The sequence below is a fragment of the Dinoponera quadriceps genome, unplaced genomic scaffold (genome assembly GCF_001313825.1).
Source record: "Dinoponera quadriceps isolate SergipeBrazil2010 unplaced genomic scaffold, ASM131382v1 scaffold405, whole genome shotgun sequence".
In the NCBI taxonomy this organism is placed as follows: Eukaryota; Metazoa; Arthropoda; class Insecta; order Hymenoptera; family Formicidae; genus Dinoponera; species Dinoponera quadriceps.
Genome location: NW_014554754.1, coordinates 2517706 through 2535797, shown reverse-complemented (window position 1 = coordinate 2535797; position 18092 = coordinate 2517706). Strand labels below are relative to the sequence as shown.

Genomic DNA, 18092 nt, shown 5'->3' with positions numbered 1-18092 from the left:
TGTAGAAAGGGTAGCGGAGCTTATTGTTAGCTCACGCTCTCGTGGGACACGGATATACCTGATATCCGATGACGGATTTGAAAAGTAGTTTCGTAGTCGGAGATTGTGTGTTATTTATTTCCTCGGAGAAATCCCTTCGGAATGGAATTTTTCAGCGGGGGACCCTATACATTCTTCACGCGCAGATTGTATATTTTGCATTATCAACCTTTGATATCTCCAAACGTAGTGATCTCTTGACCCTTTACGCGGGATCGCGCGTGAAAATGCGGAGAGGGCGCGATCGAAAATCGCGGGCGGTCCTGAATTTGCCAGCGAAGTCGAATGTTCACTGTTTTCCGAGGGCGTGGAGCACCCTTTAAGGACGTCCTTCGGAGAGAATGTGCATTTCACGGAGGTTCTCCGGGTAAGACACACGTTACGTGCGGGCACGTCAGAAACGTGGAGCTTTTACTACGCTTCGTGTCGAGGTTGCTCGCTGTTTTTGTTGACTGGAATATACGAATAAGCGAATAAATTCAATCCTCACGATACCGAGCGGCTCCCTTCGAGAAGCGCAGGCGTTATGTATCTTCGAGAAGCTCCTTGAAAGGAATCTTGCGTATGGCTCGACAGCTGGCTCGTTCGTATATTCAGCGATGCGATTTCACAGCAGCGGACGTGAATGGGCGGGAAGCATTAATATGCTGCTAGTGGTATTTATTTCCGTGAGTCGAAATTTTACTTCTACATTAAGTCTATTTTGTTCTACGTCAAGTTTTCAAAGGTCTTCTATTGTGCCCCTTTGATGCTACAAATGGGAAATTATTTTCGTTTTCTTCACTAGAAGACTTAAGATAGAACTAAGTAGACTTAACGTAAGACTAAAATTTCAACTCGGGTTCGCCGATGCTTTTTGTCGGACGCATCGCTGATATTTCAAGTTTTACGAATAATTTAAAATAATACCGAGCGAAGGCCATTAAAATTTTCGCTGTGACTACCATAGTTCTATCAATACCAACTGCATATTTGAATATATTGTGCATTTTGAATGCAGTGCGAATAACGGAAATGGTATTTTGCGTCGAAAAGTTCTCTCTCTCTCTCTCTCTTTTTTCATTTGGCAGTACAGTCGACTCTCTGCAATTCTCTATTTTCTATGTAAATCGCGACAGTACACGCATACGGGATTTATCTGATTTTATTACACCTATTTTTCATGGGAAAAAAGGATTTGTCGTCCCACGGTGACCCATTTCGCTGAAATATTAATGCGCGTTTCCCTGTTTAAATAGTCGATCTCCCCGAAGGCACGTTCAAGTCGTCTCACGGAAACAGATATACGCTTTAAATCCAATGTGATATCCGCTCGTGTCCCGAATACGACTTGTTCCTTCGGCATTGTATCGTACTTGACCCTCCGATGACGCGGATTACATATCTTCTTTTAATCGGACAGTTTTGGTAACTCGAGCATAACTGAACGCTGATATAATCAAATTGAAATTCATTGATATTCCGGGATGGTTCGTGCACATACACGAGTGGTTGCGAAAGGTGCTATCGGAAATATTCAGTGTACATTTAACTTCCCCAGGTTAAAATGGCCGAAAGCGTTCCGTTGATACTTCCATTTTTTCCGACCTAGTAAAAATCTCGTTTTTCGTTCGTTTCCGAGAATTTTCGAGCACGCGCGCCATTCGTCTGATTTTACGTACCAATTCGACAGCTTCCACGGCGCTCGCCGAGAGTTCCGTGCGAACTGTCAAGCGATTAAAACGGAGAATACTAAAGAGGGGGTGTACGAGACATTTGTGTGCACATATGCGAACGTCACGGAATGACAATACCGAAGTAAATCTATCCAAGCCGAGTAAAGTTCCATCCTCGTTTTGTGACGTTAGTTCGTAGCGCTACTTACGATATACGATGGTGTGTCAACGAAGCCACCGGTTCAGAACGCGAAGTTTATAAGCACAATTTACTTTGGCGGTTACATTGTGTAAGCAAACGTGTGGTACGTGAAGGGTTAAGCTAAGTGCGGCGAACGAACGTATATAATGCATGACTCTTAGACTGCAGTTCGTTGCACGTTGCAGTTGGCGCTGTTACTACTGCTGAAAAACTTTTATTTTGCCGAAAGAAAGGGAAAGGAAACGAGCTGTTATATTATCGCAAACATGTCGTATAATTTGCATGTTTAATATGTCAAATTGTTAATTACTACACGTTAACTGAACCGTTAGCATTTTAATTACGCTCCTCCGCCCCTTCCCCCCCTCTCTTTCTCTGTCTATGGCAATTTTTATTCATAAATTAAAGGATCGAAATTTTGGCTCTGCATTAATTTTGCAAATTCCATCGAATTTGAAGGACCAACGGAGAACTTTGAGGTAATTACACTATATAGGCTATTGTTCTACTGTGATGCTGCAATTAATCATTGTCGTTTACTCCATGTTGAAAATTAAAGAAGAACCTGTGTGCTAAGAGAGCACCTAAAATAGCTTCATGCTTTTTGCCATAGGCCATAGGTACTTTTAGAATATTCAGGATTATTTAATATTTGGTGTTGTCGCAATATTTCACTTGTATTTATTCTTAATTCTCTCTAAGAACAACGTGTTAATTATCTTATTATTTTACTTAACTGCAGATAGAGTTGCGATACGTGAATCTTAAATAATGAATATGGATAAGTGATAAGCATTAATGGATAAATAACACAAATTTTTTTCTTTTATCATCTCTTTATTATTTATTGTTTTCACTCTGGCATTTTATATATGTGAATATATATCTATTAAATATCTGTACATAGTCCCGACGTGCTAGGACCTCTACCTTGACTTCCTAATGCAGTATCCTGCTACTAGCTGCACCATCATGGCATTCCGGATACTAGCTTGTGACACTAATATTTGTGTAGATACGGTTTGATCGAAAAAGAAAAAAAAAATACGTGTTAATTAACGCGATGTCGTCGAGAATTCCATTAAATATTTCAAAAGTTGACGAAACGTTTTGCGTAAAATGCAATGCTTGATTGTGGTAAAAAGTGTAAGACGTGCGAAAGTATCTGAAAACAGCAGTGAGAGTAAACTTATCCCCTCCCATTAATCGCCAACTGTCATCGTTCGTTGAGTGATCACAATCAAAACATTCCGGGCTTCGAGGAGGGGTCGAAGCATGCCTTCGTGCTTCGCGTACATTTCCGAGTGTTTATTATGTTTGGAGCCGGCGGACGGCCCGCATACCACGGACCACGTGTATCGTCGTGTGATTTTCGTTCCCCTCGGCTAGTTAAAATATTCGTCGGTCTTGGAAATACTTGATCAAACTCTCGTCGGCATCGCGTTATTTAATGTGTATTTTTTATCGTAACTACGCGAGTGTCAGTGCTTTGTCAAGTGCTACGACGGAACAGCCAAGATGTGGAAAGCCAAGATGGAGGGCCCAGGACGCCGGAACGCGAACAGCGATGCATCATATATTTCAAGGTATGAAAATCAAATCATTTATTATTTCCGTTTCCAACGGAACTTACCGAGATTGAAGAGATACTCTGAGTTGAAATTGAAGTTCGGCACTCATAGTGCGTCATTATTTGATAAGTATAATAGTTATAGCTTCATGAATCTCCGATTATTTATCAATCTGTACTTATTACATAATTTCATATAATAAAAAACATTGATCTAAATAGCCGAATAATAATCCATATATATATATATATGAAACTGTAATTAATTATGTTAATTATATTTCAATCAAAGATTTTTAACAACTCATGGCTATGAATATCGGTCTTAAAATCTAATGTCTAATTTTGTAAGTTTTAATTTTTGTGTAATTTTATTTAATAATGCTTCTTGGGCCGCGACAAAAATTCGATCTTGTTTATATCTGCCAACGTCTTCTTTTCATTTGTGTTTAGCCTAGTTATTTTTTGCATACGAAATCTAAATTTAAATCTGTGTTGATAAACGCAGCAATATTGGACGGAAAACTGTTATCTTTACCTTTACAATTTTTCCCTTATTAGCTGTTTTAAGAGCTTTAAATTCCGTTGCTTAAATAGCGTTGAAACTTTCAACGCTAAAGGAAAAAGAAAGAAAGATTATGGGATTAAAAATGTGTTGCTTCTTGTATCTATTTACCCATTAATCTTTATTAGATTGATATTTGTTTCATTAGATTATTTGGTATTTAATTGTTTGATATTTTATCTGCAACTGTGTACAATTAATGCATTTCTTATTGAAGTTAAGGATAAAAATAGATGAAATGCAAGTAGAATATTAGGATAATTGAATTCAATATTTAAATGATCGTAGTTTTATCGTAGAATTTTAGATAATTCTGGAAAAAGTTCTCTTTTAATATCAACATGAAGAAAATGGCAGTAAATAATCGTTTGTGGCATCAAGGTAGGACAATGATCTGTATAATATTATATTTCGAAATTCTTTATTGATTCTTCAAGTTCGATGGAGTTTGCAGAGTTAATGTTAAATCAAAATTTCAAATCTTCTTTTTTACCGTTTCTTTTCTCCTTCTTCTTTTCTTCTTTACCGTTTGCGGAAAAGTCCGATATCAGGAAGTTAACTACGATCATTTAAATATTGAATATTTAGATACGCGGATATATATGGATCGATAAACTTCCGCATTCTTTTCCATCTTAAAAATATCTCGCTCGAGATCGTATCTTCGCTTCTTATTTATCATCACTTTTGAATCTTTTAAATCAAAGCGTCCTCGAGTCTGTAGGAAACCCCAGCGGATCCTTATTTTTTTTAATTCCTGAAATCCCAGAATATTTTATATTCCGCGGAATCTCAAGCGCTGGAATCTCTCCGCCCCTTTCACCCTATAAAGCATCACCATTTATCTAAACTCCCAACTCTGTGATTCACAATACACTCAAACATTTTTCCGTTAAAAGTCATCACAAAATTAGCATTGTAATATTGAAATAATATCAAAATAGAAATAGACATATATGGAAAATTTCACAACAAAGATACTTGCTATAGCCCGATAATAACATTTAACGCTGTTATTTCGCGGTTTGTGAATATTCGTGTTAATATTTCGTTAAGCCTCTTTAATTAATGTAAAGTTTCGTTCGTAATTTGATCGCACCTACAATTTCGCTTACGCTTTGAGAGAGGAGGGCCTCTCTTTATTTCTCTCTTTTTCCGGAAAACTTTCGCACTTTCCTCCACGCTTTCTTCCGCGTTCTTTCAAAATAATCAGCTTTCGCAGCCCTACTTTTCCCACGCGGCTAGATATATCCCGAGTCATTTTAAATTCAACGTTGTGCAGCGGGCGTCCATCGCAAAACCGTGTCGCTTCTTTTAAATCGTATCGCGCTCTTAGGAATAACATTCTCCGGCGTGGTGTGCATTTCTTGCTTTCACTGTTTCTGCCATGGGAAATACACGCCGGGGAAGAAAGAGAGAGAGAGAGTGTCGGCTCCGGTTCGCCCGGGAAAAGCTTCGTTTCGATCCTCGTACACGATCGCGACTTTTTACCGGCTCAAGGATACGGAAAGATCTATCGAGGAATTCCGTCTCCCCGCGGCGTAACGACGGAGACATCGCGGCGTGTTTTGTTCTGGCTCCTTGACAATGTCTTACGAACACCGTTATCAAGCAACGGGCTAGCATCTCGCGCCAAGTGTACCTCCGCTAATGCATTCTTGCGAGAGAAAGAGACGATGCCAGCGTATACTTCGCGAGGGGAAAGCTCTTTCGGAAATAAATTGTTGCGTCTTTTAAATAAAACCATTTGTCGGAGGTACCAAGGAGGTGTACGTGAATTTCCTCGCTCGACTTTTGGATACATTCTTTCTCGATACGATTCGGACGAAATTCGAGCGGATATTATTCAGATTTGTTATTATCAAACAATATGAAATGAAAGAATTTTGCGAAGCATTTTGGATGAATTTTGCGCGACTTTCGCGTCAATTTGGGCGAATCGAACGATCATTACACTTTGAGAGATTTTTCGCTCAGTTTTGCTTGGGTATAACGCAGTTCGTATTTGCATAGTAAAAGATTGCCGTATTTCTGTAGGTATATGCCGCCATTCAGAGTAGACGCTGCATTACCACGCGGCACGTGTCTCAAGCTGCGATTTTCCTCCAACGAGAAGAGAGAAAGAGAGATTTCTTGGTAAATCGGGTCGAGGAAAAGAGAGGGTGGTTTCCGCGCCTTATCGATTTTAATTATAATTCAGCAATTCGTTGATGGAGTTAACAATGTCCCAATTAAAAGTTGGCAATCAAAAGCTCTTTCACATCCAAGCGATCGTCATAAAAACGTTTTATATTTGTGTTAAAATTGGTTTTTGTCGAAATTTTTAACATATTAATTTATAACTGTTAGGCGTTTTCTCCTTTCTTTTACGTGCGCGGGCAAATTGATGTTTTTCGCGTAAAAGCGCGCCGCCCAGGAACCGGACGAACGGCACACGTACGACACGTCGCATTCTTTCGCAGTGCGAATTCTACGACGCGTGGCGCGGAAAACTCTCCGTCTCCGCTTTGCCGGCTGTACGATCCGTGATCGCTGGCGCGGAAAATTGAAAGACCCCCCTCGACGAGAGAAAGACGCGCGTTTTTTTTTTTTTTTGCGAGCGAGTTGGCTTGCGAAGCGTTATGACGAATGCGTGGCGAGGGATCGCGTTATAAGTAAAGCAGAAGAGGTTGAAAGTTTCGTTTCGTCCGAAGGTTTCCGAACTTCGAGCTCGGTGATATCACGAAACGTCCCCGATATTCCAACACTTCAGCTTCTCACTTCATTTGCCGAACGGGAACTCGTTAAATCGCCACCCGTGCCCGCGTGTTCGTCTACTTTTAATAATAACGATGCACACCGATTAAAGCTGCTCTTTACATTTAACGTTATATAAATCGTTGCCGTGATAAAGAATTCCGACACGAATCCGATACGATGATGCGAGCGCATCTATAATAACAAGCTGTAATAATTAATAATTTACCGGGCGAATCATCGGCGCTCATCCATCCCCTCTCCCTCCCCTGTTAAAAATGTACGGTATATCTTATAGCGAACAAATTCACCAACATATCATATTTCGTTCAATTGCGTTCGGATTAATCGACGGATAATTTGTTCCTGAAGTTTCGCGGAATGTAATCGCGCCCGACAGCATTGTTCGTCTATATGCGAAAAAGAGTGATTAATGGAATGTATAATTTCCGGCGGCCTGTAATTCCCGTGACGTTTATTTAACAATCGAGATTGATTAAGCGATTATCGCAATGCCTTTTATCACAGAGAACACGCCACGTTAATTTTTGCGATGATATAATCTGCATCATACCTGCAAAAAGGATGAGTCACATATTAACCCGTATTAATAAACCGAAACATGGAAATATGTTTCACGATTGACAGCCGAGGCAAAAAGGGTCAACTCATCGAATCGACGAACAATGATCTTTCTTCAACTTCAAACGGCAATTGCACAATAAACAAAATTTGTGTTAAATTCAACACATTTTACACGTTTCAAAACGAACCACACAAATTTTTGCGGTAATTTCACACAAAGTGAATGTCTTGGAAAGTAACATAAATATAATGTCAATTTTTAACACATGATTAATATCCATAACATGTTAATCGACATTGAAGTATAAAATGTGTTATCTTAACATTTACACATGTTGAATATCGACTCAACATAAAATATTGAAATGACATAAACACAATATATTAAATTAACACACGAATATGTTAAAAGTTTAACAAAAAAAAAACTTTAACAAGGACCGGTTATAACACAAGTACAGAGTGCTTTTTACCCTATCGATTGAACGCTAACTTCGTAACGAATTAGGCCTGAAAGAGGATATACGACGCGCAAGGAACAGTTTTGCGGCCTGGAGAATTATAGGGAAACTCGGTACCGAGATTTTCACGCAAGATCCTACCTCGTTCTCACCTCGTCTCCCAAAATGCCCGCGACAAACTTGCGAATCCGCTCCCGGTTTCTTACTCGCGTCTCTTCTCGCCGGTTAGGTAAAATAATCTTTTGACTTATCAAGTATGTGACAAAATCAGCCGGCGCCGCGCGAAGTTTGATGTAAATACCATAATGAGGTGGTACCGACGCGAAGTCGCGAGAAGTCCGCTGTCGTCGGGGATGGTGGGCTCTCGTTGGTTTGCGCAAGAAACGTGTTACGGCACGACAGCCCCCACTATCACCAACAACAACAACGGCACGAGCGTACAACAGACGCGAATGCAGCGGCTATTGTTTCTCGGTCCCTTTAAAACCGCTACGAGCTTAGGCGAATGTGTGTATGTGCGCGTGTGCCCTTCCCATGCTTACGAACGTGTCCACGTGGACGAGGGGCTACGCTTTTGTTCCGTTCTCCCCTTTTTGCGCGCGCACGTAACGCAGTAAAACCAGCGCTCGTATCCCAGGTGGTTTCTCTCTTTACCTGAGCCGATCGGAGGGAACACGAGTCATCCCCGTTCGTCCACGCTCGCATTCAGAGTCCGTCAACGAAGAGTTAATCGATATTAATTACATCATACGATGACTCGAGTCCCGTCATCCGAATCCGTTTTCAGTTCTGTTGGCTCAACGATACGAACGGCCGTGCAGCGTGTAACTATTTGGGTTTCTACACGAAATCAGAGAGCGAATATCGATAGTCGATTTTTCATTCGAGCGCGCATCTGCACGAGAACCGGCAATCGTTACGATCGCTGCGTTAACGTTTGGAGTCACGCGCGGTATCGTCGCTTCTGTGCGTAAATCTAACGTCACAATGAGGAAAAAGTGATAAATGAACGCGTTGTTTAATTTTAAGAAGAAAAATGGATTATTAAGATTACAACACACGTAGTAATTTCGATGATAATTCCGGTATACTTCGGCATTGTAAACTTCTATAGCAATTTTTACTACAACATTTTCTCCGTGTACTTTGGTGTGTCACACGTCATGTTTTTTGCAACAACGGGCCCTTGTAAGAATTCTGTTAATATTGCTGCGTTGTGTGTGCCGTGTCGCTTGCAAAATTTCTAATTTCCGAAAATTAGCCTCGTACCGCTTTCGAGATGAATAGCTCGCACGATAGAGCACCTTCCGTTATGACATTAATGATACCGGGTGTAATTATAACGCGTGCAATTATCGGTGCAAGACTCGATATCGGCGAAATTGCGCGATCCCGAAGCAAATTTTCGGAATTACATTATACCGGTCCGACTTGCATCGCCTTTATTAATCCTTAAATTCGTTACCCTCATTAAGATACATGCAAGGTCCTACGGCATTATAGTAATGATTTACGACACGCGTTTATCTTCGTTAGAGCGAGGATCGCGGTAAATTTCTCGCCAGTTAGCGTCAGCGCGCAGAATGAGCCTCTGCCGATCATTATTTCTCTGGCGTACGACGTCCATTTGACGTTTCCACGGGCGGGAGTAATATTCGTTCGCATAATACGCCGCGTAACAACGCGTCCGATCCTTCGTTGAATTATTTTTTTAATAACCGGACTTCACGTTCTCGTTTTAGTGCGGCACCGTAAAGACCGAACGTGACATTTAGTGTTGCGTGTGAGCGCGATTAAATTTCAATTTTCTGAGAAGTAAGACGCGCGCACAATAACGGTAATGCATGATGCGTGATGCGACCCTTTTTTCTTTCAGAAAAGAGTTAACCTCAGTTTCCTAAATAATTTTCGCAATGGCCTACGTTATTCCTCGATGAGAGAAAGGAAAATGAAAAAAAAAGCTCTTCATATTACGCGTAACGCAATACGCGGAAAATGGATTTCTATCCGGTCCATTTGCGAAGTGAATATTTGTTGCATACGTTTCGCGTATTTTGATCTCTTAATTATGAAACCAACCGAGGGATACCATTAAAAGGTTTGGCTGAAATCGCATTGCGCGCGCTGCATGTCCCAGTTTAAATCTTAAAATCGATTAGGTAGAACGATTGAAAATTATAACACGATAACACACTGGTTTTTTCCAGCGAAGCTGGATTCAAAACGACTCGATGCTAATTCAATTAATTCCGAAACGGTGTTTTAAAGCACGGATTGAAATCGTTATATTTTAGAGGGGGTTGAAATCGTGGTGCGGCAAATAGCCAAACCTGGAGATCCCCGATATCTCCATGCCGTAAAGATATTAAATATAAATCCACGAGGAAGTTCCGTACATGCGTGTGTGTGTGTGTGTGTGTGTGCAGGTATCTGCACATATTCGGGCGCGTTTCGCACGTTAACGCAATTAGACTGACGGTTGCATAAACAGCTGTTTTTATGAAGTATGCCGACAACGGACGATGCACGCGACTACGTACGTTCACCACATTTCTGTAATTAGTTCTACCAGGCAGTAATTGAGCAATTGGCGAGTTCTCTCGCCACTTCGCCGACGGATTCCGCGCAGAACGTCTGAAATATCGCACCACCACGGGGAGTACTCGTAGGAGTACTTCGCCCATCGCAAACATTTGCTGTGCGTGTAATCAAAAGAGGCTTGTTTTCCCATCGAATTCACGAGGCCATTTCGCGACGTTGACGCTCGGGAATATCAGCAGTGTCAACACGACGTTTGTTCCTGTTAATCCTCTCTTCCCCTTTCCCCCTCCCTCACAATTCTCGCCGACGTTTCACTTCGTACTTCACCGCGAGACTTAATTCTCAGCCGGCTCGCCGAGCTTCGCGATGACCGCGAGCGACACGGAAGTTTCGTCACGCGGTTAAAGCGCGGTTGAGAAACGTCGATGTGAGCGCGTGCTGCGTTGCTGGCTAACCAGCGAGGAATAGAGAGAGAGAGAGAGAGACAGAATGCTGCTGCTTCCGATTGTGCGTTACCCAAGAACGGTTAACGTCAGTGGACATCGGCGACCGCTGTCGCTGGTGCCGTCATCATCGCCACCTCTGCCGCCGTCGTCGTTGACGGCGGAGGTAGGAGGTGCCGAAGAGTAGCGGACACGTAACTCTATGGTTACGGGCGAACGATAGAGACGGAATCAGCAGGAGAGAGAAGAGGGAGAGGGAGTGAGAAAGAGCGTAGGAGAGGGTAAGTCGCGGAGGCGGGAGGTTCCGCGGGCTGCGAGGGAGACGAGCGGGGCGGCGCAGGGTGGTCGACTGGGAAGGGATAGCGGAGGCCATGAGGAGCCATCGGTGGGGGCGGTGGCGGCGGGGGTGCCGGAGGCGGCTCGTTCAGCACGCAGGATCAGTCTTGGGGAGAGAGCCTCGCACCGCCGCTTTCGCCTCGCTCTAGCTAGTACCTCCGCCGCACTCGTACGCGCTCGAAAACGCGCCGCCGCTCTCGTTTCTCTTGTCCGGAGGCCGACGAAGCCGCGCGGAAACGCGGAAGTAGAGTCTCGCGGAGACGAAAACGCCGCGGTCTCAGTTAGGCGGGAAGCCCCGTGGGTCGTTTCCGTCGGTGTCCGTCCACTCTTCGGCGCTCCGCTGACGTCTTCCTTCCAGGTAGATGGGCTCTATCGCGCCTCAAAAGAGATATTCAAGGGAGAGGAAGAGAGAGAATCCCACCCCCGGAACCTTTTTACCTCCTTGACTTCCTCTTCTCCCGACATTCCTCCTTCCCCCCCGCCGTCGACGAATCGATTCCCCCGCGCGACGTGGCGAGATCGCGTCGACAGTCGTTCGGCAGCGGTGAACGAAAAGCCGGCTGAGGTGGCAGCTTTCGTTCGGGGCGCGAAAGCGAGATAGAGAGGAACGGTGGAAAGCGCGAGAGGGCGAAGTCGGGAAACGGAGGAGGAAACGCTCCACGTTCCGTCCGTCCGTCCTCTTCGACCGAGCGCGCGCTGCTCTCGGTGTGACGTCGACGGAGGGGGACGAAGAGTACGCGAAGAAGCGGGCACCGTGTAAGGTCCATGCCGCGCTATCAGCTCTAAATGGCGATCTCGGCGTCTCCGAAAGAGAGATAGAGAGGAGCACAAAGCGCTACCACGGAAGCGAGAGAAAGAGAGAGAGAACGGTCAGAAAAAGAAAGCGCTTAGGGGTTGCGCTGGCGTTTAAGCTGCGCTGTAGTGCACTTCGGAGTGGCGAACCTTTTTCTCACGAGGGCGCGAGTGTAAGACTAATTAGCGAGGGAGGCTAACACGTAGAGAGGAGGAGGAGGAGGAGAGAGTGGGTGGGAGCACCGACACGGAGTTGAAAGGCCGAAGATAAGGAAGATCTTGTTGTGTGGGTGTTTCGCGCGAGTGTGCGTCTCCCGCGAGCCCTCGGGGCGAAAACGGCGGAAAAGAGGGAAGGGGCAAGGGAGGGGGAAAGGCGGAAAATCCCTTAGTTCTTCCTCCGCTAAACCCTCCCCTCTCTTCCTCCTTTCACCCTTTGCCCCTCTGCTGTCTTTCTCTCCCGCAGGATTCCCAGAATTCGCGAGTAACCGTCGAGCTGGCAAACATCGGGTATTCCGAGACTGGCTCGCCGTCTAAGCGTTTTAGAGGCAACGTCTTTCTCTCCGGCCGGTTGGAACAGCCCCGGGGGTAGCGGGGAAGAGCGTTGTAATGTCTCCTCGTATTGTCCTTCTTCCGTTGAACTTTCCGGAGTCAGTCTCGTTATATTTCGCAAAGCGAGCGAGAAATAGGTAGCGGGCGGCGAGGGCATTAGGGTCACTCGATCAGATCTGCGCTTCTGTTTGCGTCAGACCGCTAATCTCCCGGGAGATTAGTCACTTGGTGGCTTGTACGGAAATAATTTCGTTGTAATAAATCGCGGAGGAACGAAGTATCGGGCGATTCGAGCGCTCCCGGAAATGAACGAGTCCGTGATTAACGCGAAACAATAAACCATGACGAAAGAAGGAGGGGGAGCGGCTTCTCTTTCTCTTATTAATTGAGATATCGCTTGTTTCATGAGACGGTTATGCCTCGTTCCTTATTCAAGACTGCGACGTTTCGCTTTCGTGTTCTTCGACAAACAAGCTCCTTTTACCGCCCCCAATTCGCCAGTAAAAAGCTTTCGCTTTTCACATCGCGAAAATTATTCGTGAATGTTTCACTTTATCTCCAATCTGCCGCGCTTAATTAACCGATAATCCTTCTGAGCAAAAATCTATCTCATTGTGACGATGGGAATGATGAAAGTTCACACACACACACACACATACACACACACACACACAGAGAAGAGAGTCTCTTCGCTCGCTAGTTTCCGCTCCAAGGGCTTAAGATCCTATGTAATATTAAATATTCGGGTAATTAAGCTTGAGTTTAACTTTTCGCAAAGAGAGAGAAGATCGAATGAAAATTACTCGGGCGCGCAGGCCCCTGCGGCTCTCGTGCGGAACTTCTCAGTGGAAAATGACTCGGGGAATGAGTCTCCGAGGATTGGTGCGCCGCCGCACCCGTGCGCGTATCTGCATCTATTTATAGCGCTTAGTTTGTAATGCGAGATTACATCGATAACCGATGTGTTTTGACCTATTTTTACGTGCGTGCTCTCGACGTGCGGACCCCTTTCACGTAAATACGAGGAACGAAACCCGCGCGCGATACGATCGGCTTCGCTCTCTCTCTCTCTCTCTTTCTCTCTCTCTTCCTCCGTGATAATATATAATTCCGCCGCTTACGCGTTGCCTATGCAAATAAGCGTTTCTCTCTAAGCCGTTCTCCCACGCGTTGCTAACTCAAACGCTAAAAAAACGGTGTTCGCGGACCCACGGTCGATCCGGCGGCGGGCCTGTTGCGCCACCGGAGCGGCGTGAAATTTTAAACACCGTCCCTGGAATAAATTCGGCCGACGTGGACGCGACTGAACTCTGTACTGTACTGGAATGCTAGGTGCCATGGGAGGGAACGGGCGAGGTGAGACGGAGAAGTGCTTTCTGTATCCTTTTCTATTCGCCGTACTGTTCCACTTGAAAATATCAGCTCACGTTCGGAGTCTCGCATCTTCGTAACCGCGGTAATTGATAAATATGTAATGTCGTTGTGAAAGAATTGGATGAAGAAAATAATTGTTACGGCTCTGTGCTGCAAAAAATCGTGAAAACTTGTACAAACAATACGGCTCGAACGTCACCTTTCATAAGTAAGTTGATACATTCGGATGTCTGTAGGAATGATCGTAGAAAATCGTCGACCGCTCGGAAATCATCAGACAGAGACGGAAATAGGAACTTACGTTACTTATCCCTTTACCTCGGCTTAACCCTCCAACGGCAAGGTGAATTTTCAACGTATCCAGGAAAGTTGGGTTGGGCCCGACTCCGTGCTTTATTTTGTTCATTTCTCGCGTAATTCACGCGCGAAATGGGTGAGAAGCAAATAACAACATGAAGCATTCTTTGAGAGGAAAACAGCGTTTACACGCTGTAAAATAAACGAGCCGTAGAGTCGCATTCGACCCCAACCTTGAGGTTAGACGATTAACAAGGCACCTAATACCCCATATAGTCCGGTTCGGTGTGTGGACATGCTCCCGGCCGAGGAGATCCGGTCGACTCCGTGCGCGCTTTAAGCTTCGCTTAAACTTTAAGTACGACCCACGCGTGTCGGTCGGTCGTGTAATAGGTTAAACGCGGCCTCTCATTTTCTCTCTTTCTCTCCCAGCGACCTTTTATCGCCCACCGACGCCGCGATCGATAGCGTGCGCTCGCGCGCGAATTGGCGCGAATATTCGCGATCGCGCGCGGCATGGAATTACACGCGCGGCGATGATATCCGCAGGGTACGACGACACGTTCGCTCTTTCTCGCTCACGGTGAGGTGAGGTGAGGATATGCGCTCGCGAATTGCGCGCGAGGGTGCGCGAGCCAGGAGGCAACCGCAGCTACAGTGATCCGCGAGCTCGCGGACGATACGTAACGCGTTACACACGCGGCTTCACGTTCCATGTGTCGTGAAAGAGGAGCGAAGAACGGCGGTCCCGCGGTTTTTCGGACGAGCTCCTCGTGAATCGTCCGGTCACACCAGCCGTTCCCCGTTTCCTCGATCGTCCTCCTCGTCGTCGCGAAATTCGTCGTCACCGCCGCCGCCTCTCGCCGTTGGATGTGCGCAGGAGATCGAGGCTGAGTTTGAGAGGAAGTGCGAGAAGGCGAGGAGTCGCGCGACCACCCTCGCCGAGTGAGAACGCCGTTGTTGTTCTTTTCGCGAGGTGCACAGGGAAGCACCGAGCGCGACAGAGACGTCGTCCGGCTGTGGCAGCGTGAAAACACCCCGCCTTCGCAGATATCGAGAATCGGGTAAGCCTTTCCGACCCCCGCGCGCGCTTCGTTAACGCCGTTTCACTCTTCGAACGCGGGATCCCATCTCCCTCATCCCTCTCGTCCGCTTATCGCCCTCGTCGCCGCTCCGTTTCCGAGCGGTGACTCCCGCGAAGGGGTCGAGAGAGCGTCTCATGCGCGACGTCATTTAACGCGAGTTCGAGTTTCTCGAGCGACGCCGATACAAGGGAAATGATACGTGCGTGTCTATCCGTGTGCGAGCTCCCGATTCGGTTCACCGTAAGCTGCTTTTCACGTCTGCAGCGGTTCAAAATCGAACCCTCTCGCCCGAGTGCACCAGTTTCTCGCCCGTTGTTTGTCCGCTCGGCACGTTCGCTTTTCTTTAACATTTGTTTCGATACGAAGCAGCCGCCGACTCGTCCCAATAGAAGGCGAATTACACCGTCGTTTGACCCGGTTTAATTGTGAGTTAAACGCGCACATTACGTTGACATTACGTGAACGATATAACGGATAGAAGCATCTGCGGACCATTAAACCGCTGATGTCGGGAAAGCGAGGGCCGTCAAATGGCCAGGAGTTCGGATCGACGACGACCGGCTTAGCCCCCTCCCCCCCTCTCCCCCTCCTCCGATCGAAATTAATTCGAAGTAAATTTGACGCGATACTGAATATTGAAGGTTTAAGAGTTACGGTAAAAAGTAACGTTTATTAGAGATTCCGCCGAGGGGAGAAGTAAACTTCTCTGATTGGAGGAGGAAATTCTTTTGTGCGCGTGAAGCGAGCAGAATCATTTCCAAGACACTGTGTAGAAACGGGAGACACAAAGGTTCGCGTGATTGCGGCTTAATATAATATTCTGTGGCGGGGATAAATTAGGAGATTCGTCGAATTCACATGGGATATTTGCGTCGCGAAAATTCTAGTTACTGTTCGCGCCCTGCGCGCCGTCATGACGGGACATTTTGTACATACGTTCAATTAGAATTAAGAGCTTACAACAGCTGTTCCGGTAAATTAAACGACCGATAGGTTAAGACGTCGTTAGTTCACGGACGTCATTTCACGATGATCAGATGGGAGTGATAAAGTAATAATCGCGTTGCGTCACACGGAGATTCCATCGGAATAATAGGGAGAGAGATCGATTCGCGCGTACGTGAATCTCGTGGCTGTAAACGATGAATTAAGGATTAACCGGTTGCGGTTTTTAACATCTCGCGACGCTTCTAATAATAATCTCAACGCGAATATAAACATCGGCAACACTAGGCAGATAAAATACGCGAACCGTCTTGACAAGGACAGATATTTGCGGACGCTTTGAAACGTCCTGCGAAAAGTTCTCGAGCGGTGTCCAACTTTCAAGAAAACCGTCGTCAAAATTACACGATGCGGAATAGTATGTAATGTTGATTACGCATCTTTCAAACAACGGTAAATTATATATTTATATATATACTTCCGGTATTGTAACTTTATTGATTATCGTTGCGTCGACGCGAAATTATTGCCGCGACAGACCGGTGTGCCATCGCTATATCTCGAATTTAATCACACACGCGATGAGTTATACCGCGAATACATTTGATAACGAGTCGAACAATCAGCGCGCATGCGCGATGTTATCCTCCATCGGCGGTCGCGCGGTCCGGACGACACAATCTGCGCTCTTAATCCCTCGCCAAGCCGCTTTTGCCGCGATAGCGCATTTCACGACTTGACGTCTGAACGATTTAACACTCATCTCGTCGCGCATTAACAATGTTTCCCGCCGTTCAATCTCCCCGTCGCCTTATCCGACCGCGAAGCCACGAGGCGAACGTACCCGAAGTGCCTGCATAATTCATGGTCGATCTCATGGCTGGCGGTAACCTCTCGTCCATCATCTTCGGCTCGTCGGCCGTTTTCATGTTCATCGCGCCGCTCGCGACATAAAGCCCGCGCCCCCGAGTTAAACGTCATTGAGGGCGACCGTTTTCGTCAAATCCGTCCTACCGAGTTCCTTCGGAGCGAAGTGAGAGATCGGCGAAAAAGGGAATTCGCCCGGCTATTTGTCGCTCGCTTTTTAGATATTCCGTCGGAAAATAATAATGTTGAAAATAGGTCAGAAAATTAATACGGGTGTACCTGAGGCGAAATTTTAAATTCTACATCAAGGACCTCGGCAGAATGACTTATTTAATTTCAAGACAATGCTTTATGTTCTAAATCTTTATCTAAATTATCGTTTGCTTACCTTTTTTTTTTATTATACAACGGCTTGTTATCGATTACAAAACAGAACGACTTTTTAGTTTAAGACTCAAGACACAAAGCAGCCGTTGTGTGTTACCGGAAGGCAAAGACTTAAGGCATAAAACACTGTCTTGAACCGATAAGTCAGCCATTCTGCTAAGGCCCTAAGCCTGCAAGTGGAGAAAACAGATACAAGTTCCCGTTTCTAATATTAATGGAGTATAATAAGTGCTCTTTTAATGCTGCAAGTGGGAGATGAGGTCGCCGGAATCTAAATTTTAGTTCTACATTAAGTCTTCAAGTGGAGTAAACGGCAATAATTTCCCAGTTCTAAAGGAGCATTTCCCATTAAAGGAGCACAGTAGAAGACCTTTGAAGATTTACTCTAATTTCTATCATTATGGTTTAAATCTAATCGACGATTATCTCGATGGAATTGATCGATTACTCAGTACAGCTAATTGGCCACCAATGTGATTGATCAATTCCGTTAAGTTAATCGTCGATTAAATTTAAGCCGAGCATTAATGTAGAACTGAACTAGGCTTAACGTAGGACTAAAATTACGACGCGGGTAATCGCTCTGGTATAAGAATTAATTAATTTTTTTCATCTAACCGGAACTCTCAGGGCGGGCTGCATATTTAGAAGAGTTAACCGCTC

At 45.2% G+C, this 18092-nt stretch overlaps 2 protein-coding genes across 6 annotated transcripts in view; both read left to right on the top strand.

Annotated features, from left to right (window-relative positions):
- The window catches only part of LOC106741359 (neurocalcin homolog), a 170626-nt gene that overhangs the window by 66428 nt on the left and 86106 nt on the right, over positions 1-18092 (top strand). The window lies entirely within an intron of this gene.
- LOC106741358 (neuronal calcium sensor 2) overlaps positions 1-18092 on the top strand; it is a 138358-nt gene that overhangs the window by 65783 nt on the left and 54483 nt on the right. The window contains exon 1 of one of the 4 annotated variants that reach the window (XM_014613258.1): positions 3461-3482. The exons of 2 other annotated variants lie outside the window; for them this stretch is intronic. In XM_014613258.1, coding sequence (XP_014468744.1) covers positions 3464-3482 — 19 coding nt within the window. In that variant the 5' untranslated portion in view covers positions 3461-3463. Of the gene's footprint in view, positions 1-3460; positions 3483-15030; positions 15210-18092 lie in introns of those variants that run through there. One more of the 4 variants, XM_014613260.1, reaches the window with a different exon arrangement.